The sequence below is a fragment of the Pseudophryne corroboree genome, chromosome 3 (genome assembly GCF_028390025.1).
Source record: "Pseudophryne corroboree isolate aPseCor3 chromosome 3, aPseCor3.hap2, whole genome shotgun sequence".
Classification (NCBI taxonomy): Eukaryota; Metazoa; Chordata; class Amphibia; order Anura; family Myobatrachidae; genus Pseudophryne; species Pseudophryne corroboree.
Genome location: NC_086446.1, coordinates 385,647,251 through 385,672,748, shown reverse-complemented (window position 1 = coordinate 385,672,748; position 25,498 = coordinate 385,647,251). Strand labels below are relative to the sequence as shown.

Sequence of the window (25,498 nt, the reverse complement as noted above, 5' to 3'; positions counted from 1 at the left end):
CAGGATATGATCATATGACACATATGATACATCAGAATCATCCACTTTAAAACGCATGCCACTTTTGCCAACCAGATTCAGGCACATGATCTTAACCTCACCATCATCTTCCAATTCACTCTGGCAGACAGCAACATATCGATATGATGTTTTACGCTCTCCATCAAACTTAAGAACATACTGGAACGTATGTTCTTGTTAAGTTTGATGGAGAGCGTAAAACATCATTTTCAATCCTGGGCCTATTTGGTTCATGAACTTGAGCTTCATCTTCTGATGGAGAAGGCCTGTAAACTTCCTTGTAAAAGTTATTCCTGGACCTCTTGTTCACAGACTTAGCATGTTTTGTTAACATGTAGCCTTTGGGTTCAAACTCTTCTAAACGCAGGCAATGGACTTTAGAAATTCCAGGAAAAGAAGGTGCATTATCAAATGTCTTCAAATGCATTTCCGCATTTCTTTCAGAAGGAGTTGCTCTGTTTTCAGTTTTTGGCTGCCTGTGTTTTGCCACCTTGATTCTGTTTTTGTTCTTTCCCCTAATTATTTTCAAAATAGCTTCTCTTTTCCTTGCTGGAAGCATTTTTAATGCATCTTTTCTTTTCTGACTGCTCTTTTTTCCGGCAAGCCTATGAGCTGCTTTGTACTCATCATATTTTCCTTCATCCTTCAATGTCTGTCTCCTCCTCCTCATTTTTTCCCGCTGGTGTTAGTGCCATCTTACAGTAATACCCCTTTTCCACTAGCTCAAAAAACACGGGTAAATGCACGGGGGTACACATTTACCCGTGTTTTTTGCTAGCGGAAAAGGGTCCCCCCGCAAAAACCCAGATCAAGTGACCCGTGAATCCTACCCGGGTACCTACCTGGGTAGGACAAGGGAATGATCCGGGTAGGGTTGTAGTCTAAACGGAAGCCGTGTCGATGCGACACGGCTCCCGTTTACACTGTATGGCAGGGCGGCGCTGGGAGATCATGTGATCTCCCAGCGCCGCCCCTGCCGCATCACTAGCAGCGTCACCAACCTGGCAATATGCCGGGTTGGTGAGCGCAGTGGGAAATGGGGCTGAGCATGGTCCGCAGCCGGGTAGCACCCGTGTCAAGCTCCCGGCTGCGACCCGTGCTCAGTAGTGGAAAAGGGGTATAATTCTTATACAAAACAGACAAAGATAGCTTAATTCTTTTTTTTAGAGTTGATACTAATCCTGTTAATTCATATGTATGTTACACTAAAAAAATTCCAAATATATTGCATTAAAAAACTGGTAATAAAATGAATAGCTTGTCTTGTAACTCAGGTTACACAAGGTAACAGGTTACATGGTAACTCAGGTTACAGAATTTAATTGCATTTTTCATGACTTAAATGTGAATTAAATTTTTTCTTTTTTATAGAGTTGAGTAACATGCATGACAAATGTATACAAAAACAATTATAAACTAGCAGTATTATTATTTACCCTTATAAAAAAAAAATTCCATGTTTTGGTAACTCAGGTTACATGCTAACAGTAGGCTTAAGAAACCTAATATTATGCAAAATCAAAAAGGTATTGGGATGTGGTTTTCAATTATTCCTAAACATAAAATATAAATGAATACAACATAGCTTTTGCTTTACTGCTAACATGTTAAAATTTTAAAAAAATTGCTTCTAAATGAAAGTGAAAGAATCATATCCAACTAGCCTGAGAAACACATGGATATATGGAAGCAGCTAATCTAGTGGAAAAAAAGTGTTTTTGTTAAAAAAAATTAGTGCTGCCACTTACTTTAACATCTTGTGCCTCAGAATAAACTGAAATAACAAATAATTTGTAATTTTAAATTTTTTAGTACTTTGTCCCTGTTTTCATGGAATCACCCTATAATGGATTCCAGTGGTACTTTAACCTTGAAGATTAATGTACTGTACTAAAATAACCAATGTTATTATAATAGGAGCTCGTAACATCCATTCTGGCTGCAGATGTCAGTTGACCTCATGTTAAATGGGAAATTGGTTAAATCTTTGATAGAACATCATTTAAGAACATTGGGGCAGATGTAATAACCTGGAGAAGGCATAAGGAAGTGATAAACCAGTGATATGTGCAAGGTGATAAAGGCACCAGCCAATCAGATCTTAACTGTTAATTTACATATTGGAGCTGATTGGCTGGTGCCTTTATCACCTTGCACATATCACTGGTTTATCACTTCCTTATGCCTTCTCCAGGTTAATACATCTGCCCCATTAAGTGATGCTGTCACCTACTGTACACACAGTGGACAGCTATATCATGAATGGACCAGTATACATGGCAATACACCTGACTGAATCATTAGGTAACAGTGAAGTCGCTGAGGCTGAGCCAACATAAAAATGTAACCTCGTGGTCTCACTGGGGCTAATATACGAACAGTACAAGTGAATGTCTTTCCTTTGTACCAGTGCTCCAAGATACTCCTCACAGTCTAGATAGTTTTATGGAGAGATGTTAAATCTCATGAAGCACACAGTGAAAAAGTGTAACTTCATAACAAAATCTGACCTTCTACCACGTTAGAATCACCACTTTAATCTAATTACATTTTTCAGCTTTTCTCCTAAAATACTACTTGGTATAGCCTCAGTAATGGCCAAATTAATTAGTAATTGCAAGTTGCATCCTATTAAAAGTTAAGGAAGAAACCCTCAGACTGCTTAGAATAGGTACAAAATTGAGGCCCATTGCTTTCTAATGAACGGACTTAATTTTCCTACATATTGGGTCATCTCACAAAGCAACTGCCTCCAATGTGTCCAGATGCCTAGTGCAGTATGTTTTAGAAACCGTTACGTAAATGATGTAAATGGTAACTGCTTGAACAACTCACAATTTCCATGTTTGCTTTTCATAGTATAAAACTACCTTTGTTGGCTTTGTTAGCATGGAAGCTGAGTAGATTTGCACGTATAGATCAATGTATTATTTTATAGCAATAATTCAAAGTAGATATGCATAAGTCTTTGTAAGAACAAAAAGTTAATTACAAAGAGCATACAATTCAAACATAAAATGAGTTTATTTATTGCCTTTTTTCCTAGGGGGAAGTTTGCAGTGGTGAAGAAATGTGTGGAATTACTGACTGGAAAAGAATATGCAGCAAAATTTCTGAGAAAACGCAGAAAGGGGGAAGACTGTCGCAGTGACATCATCAACGAGATTGCCATCCTGGAAATGGCCCGGTACTCTCCCTATGTTGTGGACCTGCATGAGGTCTATGAGACGAATAGTGAAATCATCCTTGTTATGGAATAGTAAGTGTCAGGTTGATCCTGGTCAATTATGTTTGTTTCTGGCAGAGGACACTGGGTAATATAATTTCTGTCTCAGATTAACTTTACCTATAACATTTGCAAGTTATTGCATGTTTTGAGGATTATTTACTAACATAACTCAAAGGTCCCCCCATCCACCAGTGCTTATTTACCCAGAGCAGGCTGGACAATGGAAGTCCAATTAGTATGATTTAAGCGCATATTTTCACCTCTGAGCAGTTATAGTAAATAATACCATTTATATTGGAGTCAACACACATTTTATGTGATCCCTTTCATGGAAACTATCCCTGAGATCCAGACAGGTGCATTAAGACAATGTGTACAGACTGCCGTCACTACATATTGCAGGCAACCTCAGAACACATCTATAGGAAATTGTCATTGCTTCTTTCTGGGAACCCTACATATGTATATCTGTACACAGGTAACCACATCCTGCCAGTTCACAGACATTGTCTATGAAATTATTTTAAGCACCTTATATGGAGATCATAAAAGTATATCTGTAAAGCATATGTGTCACTACGTTTATAGAAAATATCAACACATCTGACCCCATTTTTATCACAACAGTGATTTCTACCTGCCAGCAAGAAATTAGGTTTAAGAAGGTATTTATCAAAGCTTGGAGAAAGGTAAAACTGTGAGAGATAAAGTTACAACCAAATAGCTTCTGTCATTTTTCAAACACAGCCTGTAAAATGTAAGGTACTGTAGAAGCTAATTAGCTAGTACTTTATCTCTCACAATTTTATTTCTTTCTGCTTTAAAAAATACCCACCTAAGGGTTTTATTATCTAAGCCTCGGAAGGAGATAAGCGGTTGGAGATAAAGTACCAGCCAATCAGCTCTTAACTGCCATTTTTCAAATAGCCTGTGGCATGTCAGTTAGGAGCCGATTGGTTGGTACTTTATTTCCGTCGACTTTATCTCCATCCAAGGCTTAGTAAATAGATCCCGTAGTGTCTCTGTTGCCTACTCACAGTGGCGGAGGTGGAACAGACGGTACAATCCAAACGTTCAGAATACTGACAGCAGGATCCCGATGGTCAGAATCTGAATGGATCCCGAAGGAAGTACTGGCCTTGGGTATAGGGTTAGGCTGCAGGGGTAGGTGAGGGTAGGGTAAGCCACATGGCGGGGGGCAGTTAGGTTTAGCATGCAGGGGAAGGGGGAGGTTAGGATTAGGGGTAAAGTAAAATATATACTGCGATCCGTCGGGGTTCTATTCTGTCAAGATCTTACCTTCGGTATTCTGACTGTCTGGATACCAACTGCCGGGATTTTGTACCCAATCCATTATTTGAATACCTTTATATATAAAGTCTCTGCATTGGCTGGCACTCCGTCAACCAAATGAGCAATTGCCTAGGTGCCCTCCTTACCACTTGAAGTGGAATATGTACATGGAGAAGAGATGGCGGCACTCGACTTGATTTAAGACGGTAATATCACGGCAACTAGGCCTATCAGTGATCAATGATAGGCCTAGTTGCCTTGATATTACCGTCTTAAATCAAGTACTGTGAGTGCCGCCATCTAGTAACATAGTAACATAGTATCTGAGGTTGAAAAAAGACAATTGTGCATCGAGTTCAACCTATTTGTGGTCTCCTATGCATGATGATTTGACTAAAATTTCTGACTGATGCTGCTGTCAGCCGTTGCATTTTATCCCTATTTATAGTAACTATAATGCATGACTATGCACCATACCCCTGGATATCCTTATCCATTAGGAATTTATCTAACCCATTCTTAAAGGTGTTGACAGATTCCGCCATTACAACTCCCTCGGGCAGGGAATTCCAAACACGTATTGTCCTTACCGTGAAAAAGCCTTTACGCCGTATTGTGCGGAATCTCCTCTCCTCTAACCTGAGCGAGTGTCCACGAGTCCTCTGTGTTGATCTAACCAAAAACAGGTCCCGCGCAAGCTCTGTGTATTGTCCCCTTATATATTTGTAGATGTTGATCATATCCCCTCTTAGGGGTATATGCAATTAGCGGCGAATCGCGGCAAATTATCGCCGTTTTTTAATTCGACACAATTCGACCGTCCAATTTCGGCTAGTGGTTGCCGAAATTCACCATATTCAATGGAAAACGGATTCGACAGTCCCGCGGGCGAAAAACGGACGATTTGCCGGATTTTGCCGCGATTTTAAAAAACGGGGGAAAAACGGGAAAAACACGAAAAAAAATGGCGTGGGGTCCCCCTCCAAAGCATAACCAGCCTCGGGCTCTTCGAGCTGGTCCTGGTTCTAAAAATCCGGGGGGGAAATTGACAGGGATCCCCCGTATTTTTAAAACCAGCACCGGGCTCTGCGCCTGGTGCATAAAATACGGGGGACAAAAAGAGTAGGGGTCCCCCGTATTTTATACACCAGCATCGGGCTCCACTAGCTGGACAGATAATGCCACAGCCGGGGGTCACTTTTATACAGCGCCCTGCGGCCGTGGCATTAAATATCCAACTAGTCACTCCTGGACGGGGTACCCTGGGGGAGTGGGGACCCCTTCAATCAAGGGGTCTCCCCCCCCCCCAGCCACCCAAGGGCCAGGGGTGAAGCCCGAGGCTGTCCCCCCCATCCAAGGGCTGCGGATGGGAGGCTGGTAGCCTTGTCAAAATTGAAAGAATATTGTTTTTTCCAGTAGTACTACAAGTCCCAGCAAGCCTCCCCCGCAAGCTGGTACTTGGAGAACCACAAGTACCAGCATGCGGGAGAAAACGGTCCCGCTGGTACCTGTAGTTCTACTGGAAAAAAAATACCCAAATAAAAACAGGAGACACACACCGTGACAAGTACAACTTTATTACACACTGCCGACACACACATACTTACCTATGTTGACCCGCCGACTGCCACAGTCTCCGACGATCCGGGGTACCTGTGAAAAAAATTAGACTCACCTCAATCCAGTGTCCGGGAGATAATCCACGTACTTGTTAAAAAAAGAAAACGAACACCCGTACCATGCCGGACTGAAAGGGGTCCCATGTTTACACATCAGACCCCTTTCCCCGAATGCCGGGACACCACGTGACTCCTGTCACTGAGGTCCCTTCAGCCAATCAGGAAGCGCTACTTCCGTGGCGCTCACCTGATTGGCTGTGCGCGTGTGACCTCAGACAGCGCATCGCAAAGCCTCTCCATTACTTTCAATGGTGGGAACTTTGCGGGTAGCGGTGGGGTTACCCGCGGTCAGCGGCTGACCGCGGGTGACCTCACCGCTGACGCAAAGTTCCCACCATTAAATATAATGGAGAGGCTTTGCGATGCGCTGTCTGAGGTCAGACGCACACATAGCCAATCAGCAGAGTGCAAGGACGTTGCACTCGCTGATTGGCTGAAGAGACACTTCTGTGACAGCATTCGTGGAAAGGGGTCTCATGTGTCAACATGGGACCCCTTTCAGTCCGGCATGGTACGGGTGTTCGTTTATTTGTTTTGCCAAGTACGAGGATTTATATCTGGACACTGGATTGAGGTGAGTATAATTATCTTTTATTTTCAGGTACCCGTGGATTCTACTTGGAGAAGAGGACCGACTGCTTCGTGTCAACATAGGTAAGTATGTGTGTGTCGGCAGTGTGTAATAAAGTTGTACTTGTCACGGTGTGTGTCTCCTGTTTTTATTTGGGTATTTTTTTCCCAGTAGTACTACAGGTACCAGCGGGCCCGTTTTTCTCCCGCATGCTGGTACTTGTGGTTCTCCAAGTACCAGCTTGCGGGGGAGGCTTGCTGGGACTTGTAGTACTACTGGAAAAAACAATATTCTTTCAATTTTGACAAGGCTATCAGCCTCCCATCCGCAGCCCTTGGATGGGGGGGACAGCCTCGGGCTTCACCCCTGGCCCTTGGGTGGCTGGGGGGGGGACCCCTTGATTGAAGGGGTCCCCACTCCCCCAGGGGACCCCAGCCAGGGGTGACTAGTTGGATATTTAATGCCACGGCCGCAAGGCACTGTATAAAAGTGACCCCCGGCTGTGGCATTATCTGTCCAGCTAGTGGAGCCCGATGCTGGTGTATAAAATACGGGGGACCCCTACTCTTTTTGTCCCCCGTATTTTTTGCACCAGGCGCAGAGCCAGGTGCTGGTTTTAAAAATACGGGGGATCCCCTGTCAATTTCCCCCCCCGCATTTTTAGAACCAGGACCAGCTCGAAGAGCCCGAGGCTGGTTATGCTTTGGAGGGGGGACCCCACGCCATTTTTTTTCTGAATTTTACCATTCCATCTAAAAAATAAAATAAAAAATATATATATTATTTTAAAAAATATATAAATAATACTTGTGCCTCCAAAAAAGACAAACCAAGTACCTAATCTCTTCTAATATAAATAGATATGCTATTATCAATAAAAAAAAACACAAAAAAAAACATGTTTTAACATTTTTTTATTAGTTTCACCCACCAAAGTGTGGCGGATTGAAAATGTCGAATTTACTGTCTAAAAGCACTGTTGTCGAATTTCCAAACTTCAATTGAATATACTTTGGTCGAATTGCAGCACTTGTATCATTACAGAAAAGTCGAATTTGACAAAAGTCGAATTTCAAAAAGTCGAATTTTGAAAGTCCGTTTTTTGGACGGAAAGTACTGAATTGCATTGACGATTATTTTTTTTTGGGCGAAAAAGTCCCGAAATTCGACAATTTCGGGAATTCGACCGCAATTGCATATACCCCTTAGTCTCCGCTTTTCCAATGTAAACATGCCTAGTCTTTCAAGCCTTTCCTTGTATTCCATCGTCTCCATGCCGTTAATTAGTTTGGTCGCCCTCCTCTGTACCTTTTCAAGCTCCAGGATATCCTTTTTGTAGTACGGTGCCCAGAATTGTACACAGTATTCAAGGTGTGGCCTCACTAGTGATTTATATAACGGGAGTATAATACTCTCGTCCCTAGCATCAATACCCCGTTTTATGCATGCTAATATCTTATTAGCCTTCTTTGCTGCAGTCCTACTTTGGGTACTACTGCTTAGCTTGCTATCTATGAGGACACCCAAGTCCTTTTCCAGTACAGAATCCCCTAATTTTACCCCATGTAGTAGGTAGGTGTAATTTTTGTTCTTGTTACCACAGTGCATTACCTCTTCTCCATATATATATATATATATATATATATATATATACATACACACACGCAGGTTGAGTATCCCTTATCCAAAATTAATTTTTCTTTATTTTTAAATTGCATACCATAATGAGATACAGATGTGTCCACTTACACCTTTGCTATTTTGTTAAATTTGGCGCAACATGCAAAACATGGCTAAGCTGTTTTTCACGAGCAGTGAGTGGATGGATTTAAAAAAAATTGTTTGCCATAATAGAATATGTATAAAGTAACATATTAAAGAAGCAAGTTAAGAAAAATCACAAGGTATGGCTAAATCTCTGAGTCTATGGCATGCAAAAACAAGCCATACATGGCGGGATATAGCAAAGATGTATGTTATGGCGATGGGACCCAAGTCTAAGCACAGAATGCATTTATGTTTCATATACACTTTATACACACAGCCTGAAGGTCATTTAATACAATATTTTTAATAACTTTGTGCATTAAACAAAGTGTGTGTGTGTGTGTGTGTGTGTGTGTGTGTGTGTGTGTGTGTGTGTGTGTGTGTGTACATTCACACAATTCATTTATGTTTCATATACACCTTATACACACAGCCTGAAGGTCATTTAATACAATATTTTTTAGATATTTGTGCATTAAACAAAGTGTGTGTGTGTACATTCACACAATTCATTTATATTTCATATACACCTTATACACACAGCCTGAAGGTCATTTAATACAATATTTTTAATAACTTTGTGCATTAAACAAAGTTTGTGTACATTGAGCCATCAGAAAACAAAGGTTTCACTATCTCACTCTCACTCAAAAAATTCTGTATTACGGAATATTTGGATATGGGATACTCAACCTGTATTCAGTTAACTGATAGATCCATGTGGTTTGTTCTGATGTGCTCTTGAGAAGCATCATTCTACAGAATTGACCAAGATACCATATAACATTGTAGCATGCTTTGATATTTACCTGGCAATAAACATGTTGAAAAAGGGTATACAATAAAAATAAAAGTATAGCCAAGGATAAGGCAGTAAAAATGACACAATCAGGAAACAAAAACCTAGACTTATAGGTAAATAGTATTATAAAATTCCTTTTACAAACCACAAAGTAGATATTTAGTGTAACTTGCACAGTTGACTTGATGTTTTAAATGGAAAACCAGGTGCTGTGTAAATTGTACTGCAGATTACCTACAAAGAGTATTTCTAGTTTATTATTTGATTATTTTTTCCATGACGTATGAAAAGCATCTGGTGGTACAGATGAGAGGGACTGTGAGGAAATTATGTTTTTAATCATTTATTTGTCAGTGGGCCTTGGTCTTCTGAGCTCGTTTGTGTATATAGTAAATGGGACTTGCAGGCCCCTGAACATGGAATGCGCTGAGACAATAAATTCTCATAAATGCATCTTATCGCAGCCAGGAAGCAGATTAATTTCTTGCAGTTTCAGGGTCTTTCACTTGAAAGACTGCATAAGCAAATTACTATTTACATCTCATCCCACATAAGTTACTTTTGTGGGAAATGTGCAATAAGCAATTTCATTGCACTTGTAGCCATAGTAAAGATAGATATATTTATGCATTTATGCACTAATATAAAACATAAAACAGCTAGAGGAGTTTTATTTAAAAAGCCTTTGTAACTCAAAAGGAAACAAATATCCTGTATAAACAAACTTTTCCACTACAAGACTGTCTGGGGTTTTGCAAGTAAAGCTGAGGAAGTAATTCAGCCTGAAGGGCAAGGTTAAATGTAATCCTTTTGAGTAAAATATTTGGCAGTTTACCAAAAAAAAAGAAAGAAATAATATTTTAGACTGCATGATATGTTACAGATTTTCCTTGGGTCAACTGTAAACTAGAGATGAGCGGGTTTGGTTTTACTCCGATTTACTCAGATCTCAAAACGGCATCTTATTGGCTCACGGATGTCATGTGTTTTGGATAGCCAATAAGAAAAATCCGGATAAAACAGAACTGGCGTTAATTCTGGCGTTTTAGAACCAAGTAAATCTGAACCCGCTCATCTCTACTGTAAACCAAGTAAAAATAACCACGTAACATATTCATCAGTACGCAACAATAACAGTTTTCTACCACAGTTTTTTGCAGCGAAAGGTACCGACCTGGAGTTGTGGCTTCACCGTGCTAATCTCAGGGGTTATGCGCATATGTGACCAAGCAAGTAGAGATTTTCTCATGTGTGCTTTCAGTTCCAGTGGGGGGCAGAAAATAGAAAAATGTACTTCTGATTATGGAAAAACAATATATCTTTTAATACTATTTATGATGCAGTTCTATCATCGGTATTAACCCCTTGATAGATAGGCTTTTGTTAAAGAAGGGACTTTTCACCGTTTAATATGTAGACCCATACACCAGTAGCAAAGTTAATTCTACAGAACTCAGGGTCCTGAATCTGCAGCTCATCTGTACTATGGGACTAATTCAGACCTGATCGTAGCAGCAAATGTGTTAGCAGATGGGCAAAACCATGTGCAGTGCAGGAGGGCACCTGTTATATCTGCCACACCTGCAGTGCACATGGTTTTGCCCATCTGCTAACAAATTTGCTGCTACGATCATGTCTGAATTCGGCCCTTTGTTGTGTGAAGAATACTGGAAGAAAAGTTACAGGCAAAAAAAAAAAAAGAATACTACAAAGGCCCACTTCTAAAAGTTCAGAGGCTTTGAAGAAAATTGTGAGGTGTATTTGCTGCACCGTTCAATAATTTTAATGTACCATGGTGTCACAGGCATGTGAAGTTTCCCTCCAGGTATATTGCAGTAGGCTAGGTGTATTGAGGCCTTTGTTTGACATTTGTGACTGAGTGGAAAATTCTAGTTGATCAGTAACCTTACAGAGGGAGCAGTGAATACTAAAGCAGTCACACTACTGAGAGCCCTGCGGTCACTGTTCTCCACATTCACAAAACAAAACCCTTTTTGTAAACTACGAGACACCCCTCTCCGTGATCACAATGTTACTTACTTTAACCATACACCCTATCTGGGGAAAGCCTGATAAAGTGAAAGCTGTATAGCTAAAATTACAGTCATATTGTACATTAACAAATGTAATTTTCTCCTTGGGACTAAGGAACGCTAATAACAGTGACATACACAGTTAAAGGCTCTATAGTCTTCAATTGAGTGATGGTCTGCGTAACCCATCTTTTTCTGCTGGAAATACAAGTCAATGTGGGGCCTGTTCATCAGTTAATATTTGCAGAATATCCCCTGAAAACATCCATTTTCGTGGGGTTCTCACAAATACTAAGCATCCCCCGAATGTATCTACAGGAGACCGTAGCAAATATCAAAGAAGTTTTTTTATTTCAAAAGCAGCCCCCATAGAACTTATAGGGGCTGCTTATTTGCCGGACTTACCATGCTCTGGAATGCTCGTTTTGCCATCTCCATATGAATTTAGCCATTGTAGCCTATGGGATTCTTCCCGTGCACTCATTCGGGCGTTCATGGTCAGCAATAGTGCACCGAGGAGAAGTGAAAAGATCACTTTAGCGATCACTTCACTCACAACAGACCGCAGAGCAATGTAAGACACAGGCTTATGTGGCAGTCTCCCTATCTATTCTCCCTCCTCTTCCCCACCACTTCATCCCCTTAATACATTAAAGAAAATTCACAGATATTACTCGGAACACATAATCCTTTAAAGAATGATACGAGTCTGCTGATTTGATTAGTTTCAGATATCTTTATTGTTTTCAATTGGCTCATAGGTCACTTTTTACATAATAGTGTTTTTGTTTTGGATGTTTTTCTATGTACACTTCTGCTAATATTTTTTCTGTTCCTTTTTGGTAAATATGTAAATTATTTGTTATATTTTTTTGGGAAAAGCAGATGTACTTACTGTCTTGCTTTTTCTCTGTTACATGTACTCTTGAATTCAATAAAAATTGTAAAAAAATCCAGCAATTCAATTGTACTGCCGTTCAGGCACTCAGCAGCCGTGAAGGACACATTTTTCTCTCAGCCTTCTGAGGTGTGAGAACAAATGTGTAAAAACTGCACTTTTCCCGTTTGGACGCCCAAAGCAGGGAGTTTAGATGGCTGTAGCCGTTATAGGCGGCTAAACCCGGTCTGTTTGGGCGCGGCATGCGCGATATGCATGTGCGCCCAAAATATTGAGTAGTGACAATTGTTTGGGTGTCTAAACAGTCCCGTTTAGATGGAATTTTTAGACTCCCAAAACAATTGAATTGGTCCCATTTGTTTTAATGAGAGTCTACAGTTGGTTAGAGGGGTGTATTCACTACCTGTTGGATCCTTTCCGATGGAAAGGATCTGACAGGTCAGTATTCAATGCCGGGCCAAACCCGACAAGTTTGTCCCGGTCCCGACAATGGCAATCCCAACTTTTTGGGATTCCGACATGTCGGGAATTCCCGACATGTCGGGAATTCCCGACTTGTCAGGAAAAACGGCCCCTATTGAATATGTCGGAGCCCTTTTCCGACCTAAACCTGTCGAAAGCTGCCATCTTTCCGACAAGACGGCAGCTTCCAACACTTATTGAATACACCCCATAGTAGGTGTATGTCTATAAAATACCACTAGACCTTGATGTAAAGAAGTAATGCAATATTTGGCAGGACTGTGGGAAAGTATGAAAATACTTTATACTTCCATTTATCCTATAGTCTTTTTAATGTTTGTTAGCTTGTCAGTGTGTTAAAATCTTTGTAATTTATTACTGCAGTCAAATTATTTGTTATGATATACTGTATGTCATTTTCTAAGCAGAGTTGCTCATTAAAATACTTTGAATCAAAATCCATATGCTCACAGAGAGAATGAATCCACAAAGGGAGATGTAACTCAATTAGACTTAGGTGGGGGGTATTTATTGACCCAGTGGGACATATTATATATATATATATATATATATATAACGGCACTCAGAGGTTTTTGCTAAATATTGTATTGAGTAATAAGTAATGCAGCAAAATATTACATTATCTGTCAACGTTTCGGTGCCAGCATGCACCGTCGTCAGGACATGTGACTGCTCAAAGTGAAAAAAAGATTACGCATACATGTGTGTGTTATCCTTTTTTTTCACTTTGAGCAGTTACATGTCCTGACGACGGTGCATGCTGGCACCGAAACGTTGACAGATAATGTAATATTTTGCTGCATTACTTAATACAATATTTAGCAACTTTAAAAAAAACCTCTTGAGTGCCGTCCCATATATTTTTCTATGTCTGGCGAATACACCGTGTTGGATTTGGACACCAGGGTAATTCATTCCTGTATATTGAGTGCTGGACCTTTTATATATATATATATATATATATATATATATATTGAATGTTTACCAAAGGCCACGGGCGGGATGTAATGAAGTCCAAGGCGTACGGGAATGCCAGTGGAACTTTGATGTTTTTTAAAGGGAGAATCATGTACGAGGTATGGTTTAGCCTTATAAATAACTGCCCCTTTAAAAGTAACATCCGCGTTTGGCCGGCATCCTGCACGCCCCCCGATCTGTTAAATGATGAGGGATAATCTCCAGCTGCAGAAAGTAATTTCTGGGATTCTGGGGGAGAAAACATAAACTCTTCCATTGCCGTACACAGGGCAGGGTGACACTAGATTTTTTTTTTATTCATTACTAATTATGTACATTCTTTAAACAGGGGGCTAAAACGGGGCATGTGGTGTCATTTGGATCCTGGACAAACAGTGATGGTAGAGACGTAGGGTATAAAGCAGAACAGAATAAGTCACATAGAAAAACATGAGATTATATCTGGAACATGAGATTTTTATCTGGCTTAACTCCCAAAATTTTGCAATGAACAGCAATATCCCTTCATGTTCCTTATACAGCAAACTGCTCACCCCACGCTCACTTTATCATTTATTAATGTTAGAACTGCAGCTCTGAGTTTGAAAGAGGAAGGCCTGGGACAGTTTACAGCCCAGGGCTAGCATCTCATATGCATTTATTATTCCATAAATTGATGGAGAGATTAGTATGCAGTTTATAAACTTGCCAGATGACACAGAACTGTTCACTACATATTACAGCCCATGGCAAAATCGAGTGACAAGATTGAACTTGTATATTTGTGTTGGTTAAGAATTGCAAAGACACAGATTGTTCTGTACTCACCCACCCCAATGACAATTTGTTTATACTGTCATTTAAAAGGGTGTACAACCTGTATCAGTAGCCAAAGGCTATATGTTTTCAAGAAAGCGATAATCAGCCTGTGCTTAACATTAAATACAAACTGCTCCCGTAACAATGATGTAACCTTAACATTAGTTCAGTTTGTTCCTCACAAGCCTTGTTACATCTGGTTTATAAGCATATACAGTATATTACATCAATTCCCAACCACAAAAAATAACCACGAAAAACCTTTTCTGTTATTTGTTTCATTTTTATGTTTTATGCAAATTAAATGTGGCAAAATAGTGTAAATGTAAATTTGGTTAACCGTTTTATAAACAGGCAGAGCTGTATTATTATACTCTGTTTTTAGAAAGTGTTTTTCTTTTTATAAATTTATATTACTCCAGTGAAAAGCACCCTGTGGTTGTCCAACTGCTGTGTAACTGCAGGCCCCAGCGTGCCTCGATTGAGGTAGCGGGGTATTCTAGGACTGTCGTTTCACAACAGCTGGACAGCTACAGGATGCCTCAGCCTGTACAAGGTGATAATTAGAACATGTGGTCATCATCACCTGGTGACCTATGTAATAAAGTTACATATGGTTATTTTACTCCTATTTTTTTTCTCTTCTAGTGCGGCTGGTGGAGAAATCTTCAATCAGTGTGTGGCAGATCAAGATGAAGCTTTCACAGAAAAGGATGTTATTCGGCTCATCCAACAAATCCTGCATGGGGTTTTGTACCTGCACCGGAATAATGTAGTTCATCTAGACTTAAAGGTGAAGGTTTTTGCTAGTGTAGAAACATTACATGGGGGCCTGTTTGTTTTAACTTGAGTATGACTGATGGACAAAGGAAGCTAGTTACTGTACCTTATTGGCCGGCTATAGACATTTTCTCTGGGCTTGTTGATAATGTGCTGATAGGAATGGAGTATCTGCTCTACTGTATGCCGTATGTCTGTCTTTACACATTTGATTCTCTTTTTCCTTATCCTGGAATCATTTCTGTTACAGCCACAGAATATCCTGCTCACGAGTAGTAATCCACTGGGCGAAATCCGTATAGTAGACTTTGGTCTGTCCAGGCAGGTGGACAGCATTAAGGAGGTGCGAGAAATCCTGGGGACACCAGAGTATGTAGGTAAGCGTAAAACCGTTGCAAATGGCCTAGCCAGCATTAGTTCTAGTGTCTTCAGGTTACTTCCGACCAAGTGACATTTCCATATGGGACACTGATTTTGCTATCAGTTGTGTCATCTGAGACCTTTAGGGGCAATATTGATTTCATATTTGCAATGTCTTATTTAAATGGATCATTTTTTATGTAGCTGGGAGCAAAGCGAAACAGCAGATTTGCTCCTGGTCAAAACATCTTGCAATGCAAAGGGTGAAAATTCATTTTTTTTTTCCTGCAGAGAAACTACTGGCTGCTTTTGCATATAGCCCACAAATACTGGACAGCTTTTTTTTCATGTTGAAATGTAGAATTAAACTTGGACATGCCCCTACCAAATATCAATCTCTCCGATCATTTTATATGTGCCCCCCTGCAGTGCAACATGGTGTTTCCGTGCAGATTTGCTAATTGTTGCTTTGCTCCTGACTGGCTTAAGTTCCATTCATTCGTACAGACATGTGTATTGGGAAATGGCCCATGCACTCTTCATGAAGAAGTGTGGTATATAAACTGTTTACCTGTTTGAACCATATAAATCAGTTAATTTCATTAATGATGTCAATGCATGAGTCATTTCCTTCAGTGTCTGATCTGTGTGCGCTTAACATGGGAGCCCTAATAAATGTGATAAATGAAATATTGACAGCTTTTATGTGTTACCTTAATTCAACTTTATGTTACACATTTCAAAATCATCTATAATTCCTTCTATTAACTTTAGCTCCTGAGGTACTCAACTATGAACCAATAAGCACTGCGACAGACATGTGGTAAGTGTACAGTAAAAGTCATCTTTAATGTAATATCTGTGAACTAGACCAGCAATATCACTACATGTATATCAGAATCAGGAGACATAAGGGTTGATGTATAAAGCAGTTTAAACAGTGAAATTGCCCATAGCAACCCTTCAGCTTTAAGGTAACATTTATCAAGTGCATTCTATAAAAGGATAGGTAGAAACTGATTGGTTTGCTAGGGGCAAATTCTCCACTTTCTTCACTGCTTAATACATCAGACCCATAGTTTTCAAGGGACAATGGAAATATTGCAGTATTATTTAGCATGCTAATTACTCCTGATAAGGATTGTTTCCTGAGGACTAACCAAAGGAGGAATACTAAAGCACGTTTTTACAACACTTGTACAGCTAAGGAAGTTACGATTAATAGCAGTATATAGATTGGTCCAATATAGCTGAATATAAGCAGGGTACAACATATACAAATATTGGTGCACCAATTAAATACACTGGACAACAAGTTTTTTAAAACACGATCTTTCTTTTCTTTTCACACTAGTACTCTATGATTTTATTTTGCCTTATTCTCATCAGCAAATTATTAAGAATGTTCAGAAATACGGAATTATTTTATCCCGAAAAATAAAAAAAATGTAAAATTCAGTGTAGTTCTATGCATCAGAAATTGACTTTTTTTTCTTCTCTTTTGAATCTGCAGTAATATCTATTTAGTAAATGAATAACACAATGTGCTTATTACTCATTTTCAGATCCTCAGTTTTAATGGCTGTATTATACTGCTGTAGCTTGTATGAACAGAGCAGCTTGTTGGCTTAAGATTATTTTAACTGACTTTATGGGTTTTGTGCCACAGGAGTATCGGTGTGCTGACATACGTCATGCTTACTGGAGTGTCACCATTCTTGGGAGACACTAAGCAAGAGACATTCCTGAACATCTCTCAAGTGGACATTCAGTACTCCCAGGAAGAGTTTGAGGGAATCTCCGATCAGGCTGTGGACTTCATCAAGTCTCTGCTCATTAAGAACCCCAGGTAAGAAGTTCAAAGGTTGGTCTGATAGGAGATAACTTTCACTTATGGATATGTCTATTTGGAGACATTTCATATTTAGCAGATCATAACACCTACTGGCATGCAACTAGAGAGCATGCCATAAGACCAGCTGTTGCCAACTGAAGGCACTTCTCACATATATAATTGTACAAAAGAGAGGTTAGCAGTATAGTATTCGCAATATACAAATGTAGCCACGCTCATCCATCATTGCAGCACAGATGGTGAAACTAGCGTGCCTGCATCTAGGACGCCCGTGTGTATATGCACGCGCATGCCATAGACTTCCGTGGAGTGAACGCCGGCTGTAACTAGTGTCAGCACGATGTACCCTGCAGCTCGCCGCAGTACGTATACCAGTGTGTACGCATTGCGGCAACGATGAGCGTGGCTACATCTGTGTCAACAAACCGGTTAAAGCACAGCCAATAAAGATGGCCACACTGACTATGACATCAGGTGGCTCATTAAGTAAAAATTATTGTGTGAGGTCATCATTCTTACCACACTAACAGGCCCCAGCGTAAGCTGACAGTAATTCAGTAAAAAGGAAAGTGGACTTAACACTCGGTGCTAGAGTGGAGGAGCAGATTGGTCCTGTGTGTGGCCAGCATTACTGGTTTCTGCTCTGGGTAAAAGCTATTTGGCAATGGATAAACTTAAAAATGTGTAAAGGTTTATTTTTTACTTTAGAAACATTTATAGTGGAAACCACTGAATGAAAGTCCTGTACTGCATAACTTAATATTAGCACTTTAACTTGATGATGGTTAATTTTGAAGTGTAATTTAGAATACATGTAGAGATACATCATTAATCTTACTAAACCTCTCTGTGCAGGAAGCGTGCTCACGCTGATCAGTGTCTTAAGCATGCATGGCTATCCACATACCAAGAGCCTGAGCCGCTGCAGGACAAGACATTTGATGAGAAGGAAAGCGATTTAGAGACCTCAGAGGCTACAGAAGAACTTGTGTTGTTGGCCTCCTACACTGTGCACTGTCCGTGTCGGGAAACCATAGAGACTGAGCTCAAAGGTGTAAGAAATCAGTTTGCAGCACTGAAAGAAATTCAGCCTGAAGTTGTGTGTTAACCTTGAGAAACAAACTGGTTAAACCAAAGCGGCTTCAATTCATCATGGCTTCGTTTGGAGATACACTTTTTAAGTGTCTATCTGTCAAGCAGTGATACGGGTCCCTTCAAGAAGCTTGGCCTAGTTGTTTTACTGACTGTTTTTTAGTCTAGACTTTACAGCTTTTTGTCTGCCTTGTTGCCTGTGGAAAATACCTGATACTTTACTCTATAGGCAGGCTTGTTAGCTATGGATATGCAGCCTGATATTTGGCCTCTCTCATGTGTGTTAAGTGTAAAAGGAAGCTAAAGCAGGCCCTCACATGCATTTTTCATTTATCTTAATATGTAATGGAAAACTATGTCAGCATTTTGTTGTAACTACCTGTGGACAACACTGAAACCTAAACATAGTTCCCAACATCTGCATCCTGGACTATGCATGTTCTTGGTTAAGGATCCAACCATACATCTCCTATCTTGCCCTTCACTTTCATATGTTTTAAGGACACATAAGGATTTACAGTCTCTGTAACATGCAGGTATTCATGCTTTAGTAGGAAAGCCTGCCCAGACGGTAACAATATTGGTAACCAAGAATGTCATTTACTGCATGTGCTAAAACAATATATTGTACTTTCAGGTGCCAACCACAGAACAAGCCTTTCTTTGTTTTATGTGGCAATTATAAAATTCCACTTTAAAGGGCAAAGCTTTGTTCTATGGTCAGTGTTTATATTAGAAGCCATAAATAATTCAATAGTTTATCACAGTATATGTGCACACACACAGCTTAGAGTTTCTGCTCCAGAACTGGGTTTCACTGGGTATCAGTGGATGTGAATGGCTCTAATCTGACAGGGGAGCTCAACATTGTACAAGGCAAGATACTTAGAGGTACATTTACTAAGCAGTGATAAGAGTGGAGAAGTCAGCCAGTGGAGAAGTTGCCCATGGCAACCAATCAGCACTGAAGTAACATCTATAATTTGCATACTATAAAATGATACAGAGCTGCTGATTGGTTGATGGGGAAATTTCTCCACTGGCTCACTTCTCCGCTCCTATCACTGCTTAGTAAATGTTCCCCTCAATCGCGTCTGACCACATTTGCATGGTATATACAGAATTCCTCCCAACATTCCAGGAGAAAGGAAATAAGGGCAGGAAAACAGGACAGTATAGTGCGTGTTGTACAGGGGGACGGGCATTCAGAGCTGGGAATCACTGCATGGTTTATTGACCCATTTGAGACTCACAATTCATCCAACATATGTGAGTTACTGTTGTAAGGTGATTATTTTAAAATTTCTGTTAACAAATATTTCTTTTTGAATGTAATTCTACATGGAATGGAATAAAGGGCGTCCATACACAGTAGAGGAAGACATTTTTTTGTAAGAATATTCATGAGAATACAGCCTATTCATTTACCAGAAAATAGTGCCATGGTCTGGCACAAGTTCCTAGTAATTTGATGGGTTGCATTCTCATGAATTGGTTCACTCTCATACAGTGGCTGTCTTCAGTATGTGTAGGTGTAAATAACAATGACTGCCAACAGCATAATATTTCAGTGTCTGCAAAAATGACAACCACTCATGTTTAAGAAACTACAGAGTGTAAAATCATACAGCAGTGATATAACAGTTATATATTATGTTTAAATCAAATCATCTGCAAGCGTCATACAATACAATGCATGTTGGCAATGTGAGAACAGATTATATGCACTTTTCGCCCGGTTTTAGGTCGAATTTACATTCAACCTATTCAATGCCCATGACATTTTTTTGAGTGGTCGAAAAATCCAACACTGGCAAAAAACCACACGTTTCGGCAAATTCTACGCTGTTATACGTGTTTTGGCGAATTTGAGGGCATTTTTCGCAGGTTTTTGGCGCACTTTTCACCCATGCCGATTCGACAAAGAAGAAAAAATTAAACCGCATGGGTGAAAATGGATTAAAAAACGCACGCAATTGAATACCCTGTGCCGAACAGTCGAAAAAATGGCACTTAATTGAATACCCCCCCATAATCTGCCAGAAGTCTTATAAAACATACTAACTTTCCAATTAAATAAAGTCCACCTAGCTGCAGGTTTCTTTCACTTTAAATACTATAAATAATCTTAAATTGTTTATCAACGTTACACTGGCATTAAAGGGTTCTAATGACCAGATATTATACACGTAGAGCTATTGTAGAACAAACTGATCATTGTACAGTAGTATTCTAAACCTCTTTACCTTTTAGGGGTATAGTCATTTGACGTCGAAAGCTGCTGTCTGACGACTTTTTTTAGGTCGGAAGGGGTTCCGACCTATTCAATATTTTCGACAAGTTGAGAAATTCGACTTGTCGAAAAGCACGTGGATCGGCGGTATAGCTGCCGATCCACGTGCTTGTGTTGAAAACGGGGCCCCTTTTTCGACCATCTCAGTCCAACATAAAAAAATGTCGGACTGAGATGTGGACCCAGAGGAGGAGAGGGGGGAGAGCCGCAGGGAGACGGGGGACAGCCGCGGGCAGCCAGAGGAGATAAGCCAATTGAATATACCCCTTAGTTTTTTGTCCCAATAATGTTGTTCATTATTTTGCAATCTTATGTGGGACTCCAATTACCCACAATGTATTTGCGTGTGCAAGTAAGTGCGACTGTATGCCAGACTTACGGTACCGCCGACACCAGAAAAATGTGCAAGTCCAGTACTAGGAGGGATCGAGAGGGGTGAAAGTTTGGGTGCCGTTGCTGGTTTTACACACAACTGCAATGGGAAACTTGTACCCGTCTCATGGAATAGGATTCGCCCCTTAATTTATGTCCTCATCTGTAAAAGACAAATATATTTACCAATGAACTACACAGGCTTGTATCTGTTATTGTATAATATAATTATTATATTTGTTTTGCCTGTGTGCAATCATGTCACTTTGTTAATAATGAATTTTTTTGTAAGTAAAATCTTGTATATTTATGTATGTCTGCTTTTGTGATCATTAAAGCCACCACGGTTGTGAGAAAGTGGCCTGTGACATAAATGGTAAACTTCCCACACGTCAACTTCAAGGACAAGAAAGCATAAAAAAAATGAATTCTGTATTTTTGTTCCAAATCTGAAATTCCAAATTCCCACTGCAGCTGTGTGGAAAAAAAAACAAATACCGGTACTTAAAATAGCCCACAGTAAGTGACTAGCTGCTGGAATGGATCAAAATCAAAGCCAAATTTCTGGTTTTCCTTTCAGACTTTCAGTGACCATTGCTTATACTGTATGCGTGCACACAACAATCGGAGTCTACTGGGAAACAATAATGCTCTGTACTACATTACAAGAGACTGCAGAGTGTCGCATCCCTATACCAGCATATGGAAAACAAACTATGCAGTTGTCAACAAAAAGAAGAAGAAGAATAATGATAATAAAAAAGACAGGGGTGGCCCAACAATAAAATCAAATACAGGACAAAATTAAAACATGGGACTGGATCCTAATCTCCACAACACAATTGTATTACTTTTAGGGGGACATTTACTAAGCAGTGGTAAAAGCAGAGAAGTGAGCCAGTGGAGAAGTTGCCCCATCAACCAATCAGCAGCTCTGTATAATTTTATAGTATGCAAATTATAGATGTTACTTCAGTGCTGATTGGTTTCCATGGGCAACTTCTCCACTGGATCACTTTTCCGATCTTATCACTGCTTAGTAAATGTCCCCCTAAGTAATCAAAACATTATACCTGGAATATTATACTTATCAATACTCTTATTTAATATAACACATACAACTGAAACTAGTATTTTTTTTTTAAATAAAGTGTTTTATTGACAAAACATGATAACATATAGAACCAAAGGGAATTAGTACAATCGTACAAAGGTAGTCAGGAGAGTGAGAACATACTGCAAATATAAATACATATTGGCACAAGCTAATGACATAGTTTCTATAGGCTCTACCTAATGTATATAAAGGTATTCCTTAAAATTAAGATTTTGTATTTTATCGAAAAAGAAAAACTATACAACCAAAGTAACCCCCCTCCTAAACAAATATAAATAAATAAAAGCAACACAACACAAAACAGAAAAAATGGTGGTCATTCCGAGTTGATAGCTTGCTGACGATTTTCGCAGCGCAGCGATTAAGGAAAAAAACAGCAAAAATGCGCATGCGCATGGTACGCAGCGTGCATGCGCTAAGTACTTTCACACAAAACTTTGTAGATTTACACAAGCTCGAGCAACGTTTTTTCATCGCTCGAGTGATCGTGGTGTGATTGACAGGAAGTGGGTATTTCTGGGCGGAAACTGGCCGTTTCAGGGAGTGTGCTAAAAAAACGCAGGCGTGCCAGGTAAAAACGCTGGAGAAACGGGGGAGTGGCTGGCCGAACGCAGGGTGTGTTTGTGACGTCAAACCAGAAACTAAACGGACTGAGGTGAATGCAATCTGTGAGTAGGTCTGGAGCTACTCAGAAACTGCAAGGAATTATTTAGTAGCAGTTCTGCTAATCTTTCGTTCGCTATTCTGCTAAGCTAAGATACACTCCCAGAGGGCGGCGGCCTAGCGTGTGCAATGCTGCTAAAAGCAGCTAGCGAGCGAACAACTCGGAATGAGGGCCACTATACATATATAGGTGGAAAATGAGCAGTGTGCAGAGATGAGTACAAACAGAAACGATAAAATAGTCTCAAGTATAATACCCGTAAAGACCATTAAAGACTCCAACTAGTATTTAAATGCAACTACATCTGGCTAGTACCAACCACAGCCCCATTTGCTGGTCATACAATGTAGAGCCACAGCTAATGATACAACACTGACACAAATATGATGGTACTTAGTACACAAAGGTGAGCTAATTCTGGTAGCTAATTTATAAAATCGGAACAATATGTTTGCTGGTACACAAAGTGGAACCCAATCTGTATAGTATATTGTATAGATTGTATACTGTATAGATTATTTTAAGTGACTCTCCATACTATCACTAAATAGAAGTGCATTCATCCTGCAGTGATCCAAATCGCTGCTTAAACAATAAACCATGGTGTGTCAAGAAAACATTGAAGCTGTACTATGAGGATTATATTTGAACTTTATTTATCGTGAATTAAATAATTTAACTGTCATTCACTTTGGTCTTCAACCAAATCTAAGATTTAATTTTGATTTGTTACACTATGTTAACATTGGTATGTCACAAAGAAAAGTATGTCTCTGTATGAGTCAAATTACCCATATAAATGGAACCACTGTTTTAAAATTTTGAGCACTTCCACCAGGACCGTGTTGAGCTGGGACAGACCCCGAAACGGAGGGGGCAAGGCCAAATCCAGGGGGTAGACGTGGTCATCCCCCCAAAAAAAATCCCCTAAAAATGACTATGTGCTGCTTGGCTACGCAACGCAGCGTGCTATAATGGGAGGTGCTGTATGCTACTTAAGGGGAGTACTCTGGTACAGGGCACTACTGCTGCTGCTTGCTAGGTTTTCCCAGGTCAGGAGAAGAGGAGGGGGCCAAACCTTGAAGATCAGGAGAGGTCCATGATGGTTCTGCCTCAACTCCCAGCATTTAGCTGCTGTATGTGCTTGGAACGGATTGGCTGCAGCAACATAGCTCAGCCCAGCTCTAGGAACACAGACACTTCCCTCCCTGGTTGTTTTTGGCTCCCCAGGTATGTACCCACCTCCTCTGCAATCACTGCTACTGGGACCCTTTAGTTTCAGGCCCTGCACCACAGAGGGAAAGTCGTGAGAAAATCTGGTACAAATTCGAAGCCGGGGGTGTGACCAGAAATAGGAGCCTTTTTTGTACTGTATTCGTCTATTTGAGGTGTATTATCCATATAGTCTTTTTTTTTTTTTTTTTTTTTTTTAAGTCTTTTGTGTGGTTTTTGGATGTGTGAGTGTAGTGTGTTTGTGGAGGGTTTTATGTTTTTTTTGTTTGACTAATTTTGTTAAAGAATAGGTGAGAGACATCATAATCCTCCATAGCCGAATTGGATGACATTCCTGTCAATCAATTGTTGCATGTCAAATGTTATTAATTTGCTTAGTGTTTAAGCAAACACCCCTGTCTAAGGCTAGTCATTTCTTTTGGCGGGTTTGCCGGTTTCATGGTGGTTTTCAAAATCGCCACATCATAAATCCAGAGTTTCTATTCTTTTCTGTTTTTCAATGATCTAAAAATTCAGTGGTGGTTTGATATTCAATTCTATTCTAAAATGTGCTTTCTCTGCAGTTTTATCTTTAGTAAATCAGATTGCAAAACTGCTGGGGTTTCCAATCCACTTAGCAGGGACTGAAATTAATCATAATCTCTGTACAAACGTAAATTAGTGCTGTTTCATTAAAAGACAGCTTGTATTTTAGCTGCTGACTTTTCTGAGCTGCTTGTTCTAAACACAAATAGCACCTCAAATATCGACATGTATTTTAAAAACCATTTCAAAGTGAATCAGTTTTGTACCCTCCAATCTCAATGTAATTTGATGGCGTATATGTCCTAGGAAGGAACATCAGGTGATTATAGCTTTTGGGGGGGGGGGGAGTGTATCATGAAAAGTTTACATTCAGAATACTGGCCGTCAGAATGACGACACCAAAATATTAGGGCGACGGATAGAATGCAGACATTAACAAATGTTGACATGGTCATGTCAGCAGAATGCTGACATGCCATTGTAGACAACAGAATGGTGACATACCTTTTTTTGCATATTTTAGCCTAGCCCAAACCCTAAAAATAACACTAAAATGTACCGTTAACTTTCTGATGTCGACATTATGTCGACATTTGACCATACTATTTATGAATATTGACATTTTATGTCACTCTAACATTCATGTCTGCATTCT

At 39.9% G+C, this 25,498-nt stretch overlaps 1 protein-coding gene across 1 annotated transcript in view; it reads left to right on the top strand.

Annotated features, from left to right (window-relative positions):
* The window catches only part of LOC135055676 (serine/threonine-protein kinase 17A-like), a 71,587-nt gene extending 49,973 nt beyond the window's left edge, over positions 1–21,614 (top strand). Inside the window, exons 2-7 of the mRNA XM_063960020.1 lie at positions 3,068–3,280; positions 15,201–15,345; positions 15,583–15,709; positions 16,467–16,515; positions 17,362–17,541; positions 18,403–21,614. Coding sequence (XP_063816090.1) covers positions 3,068–3,280; positions 15,201–15,345; positions 15,583–15,709; positions 16,467–16,515; positions 17,362–17,541; positions 18,403–18,655 — 967 coding nt within the window. The 3' untranslated portion in view covers positions 18,656–21,614. The remainder of the gene's footprint in view (positions 1–3,067; positions 3,281–15,200; positions 15,346–15,582; positions 15,710–16,466; positions 16,516–17,361; positions 17,542–18,402) is intronic.
* Positions 21,615–25,498: the final 3,884 nt, after the last annotated feature.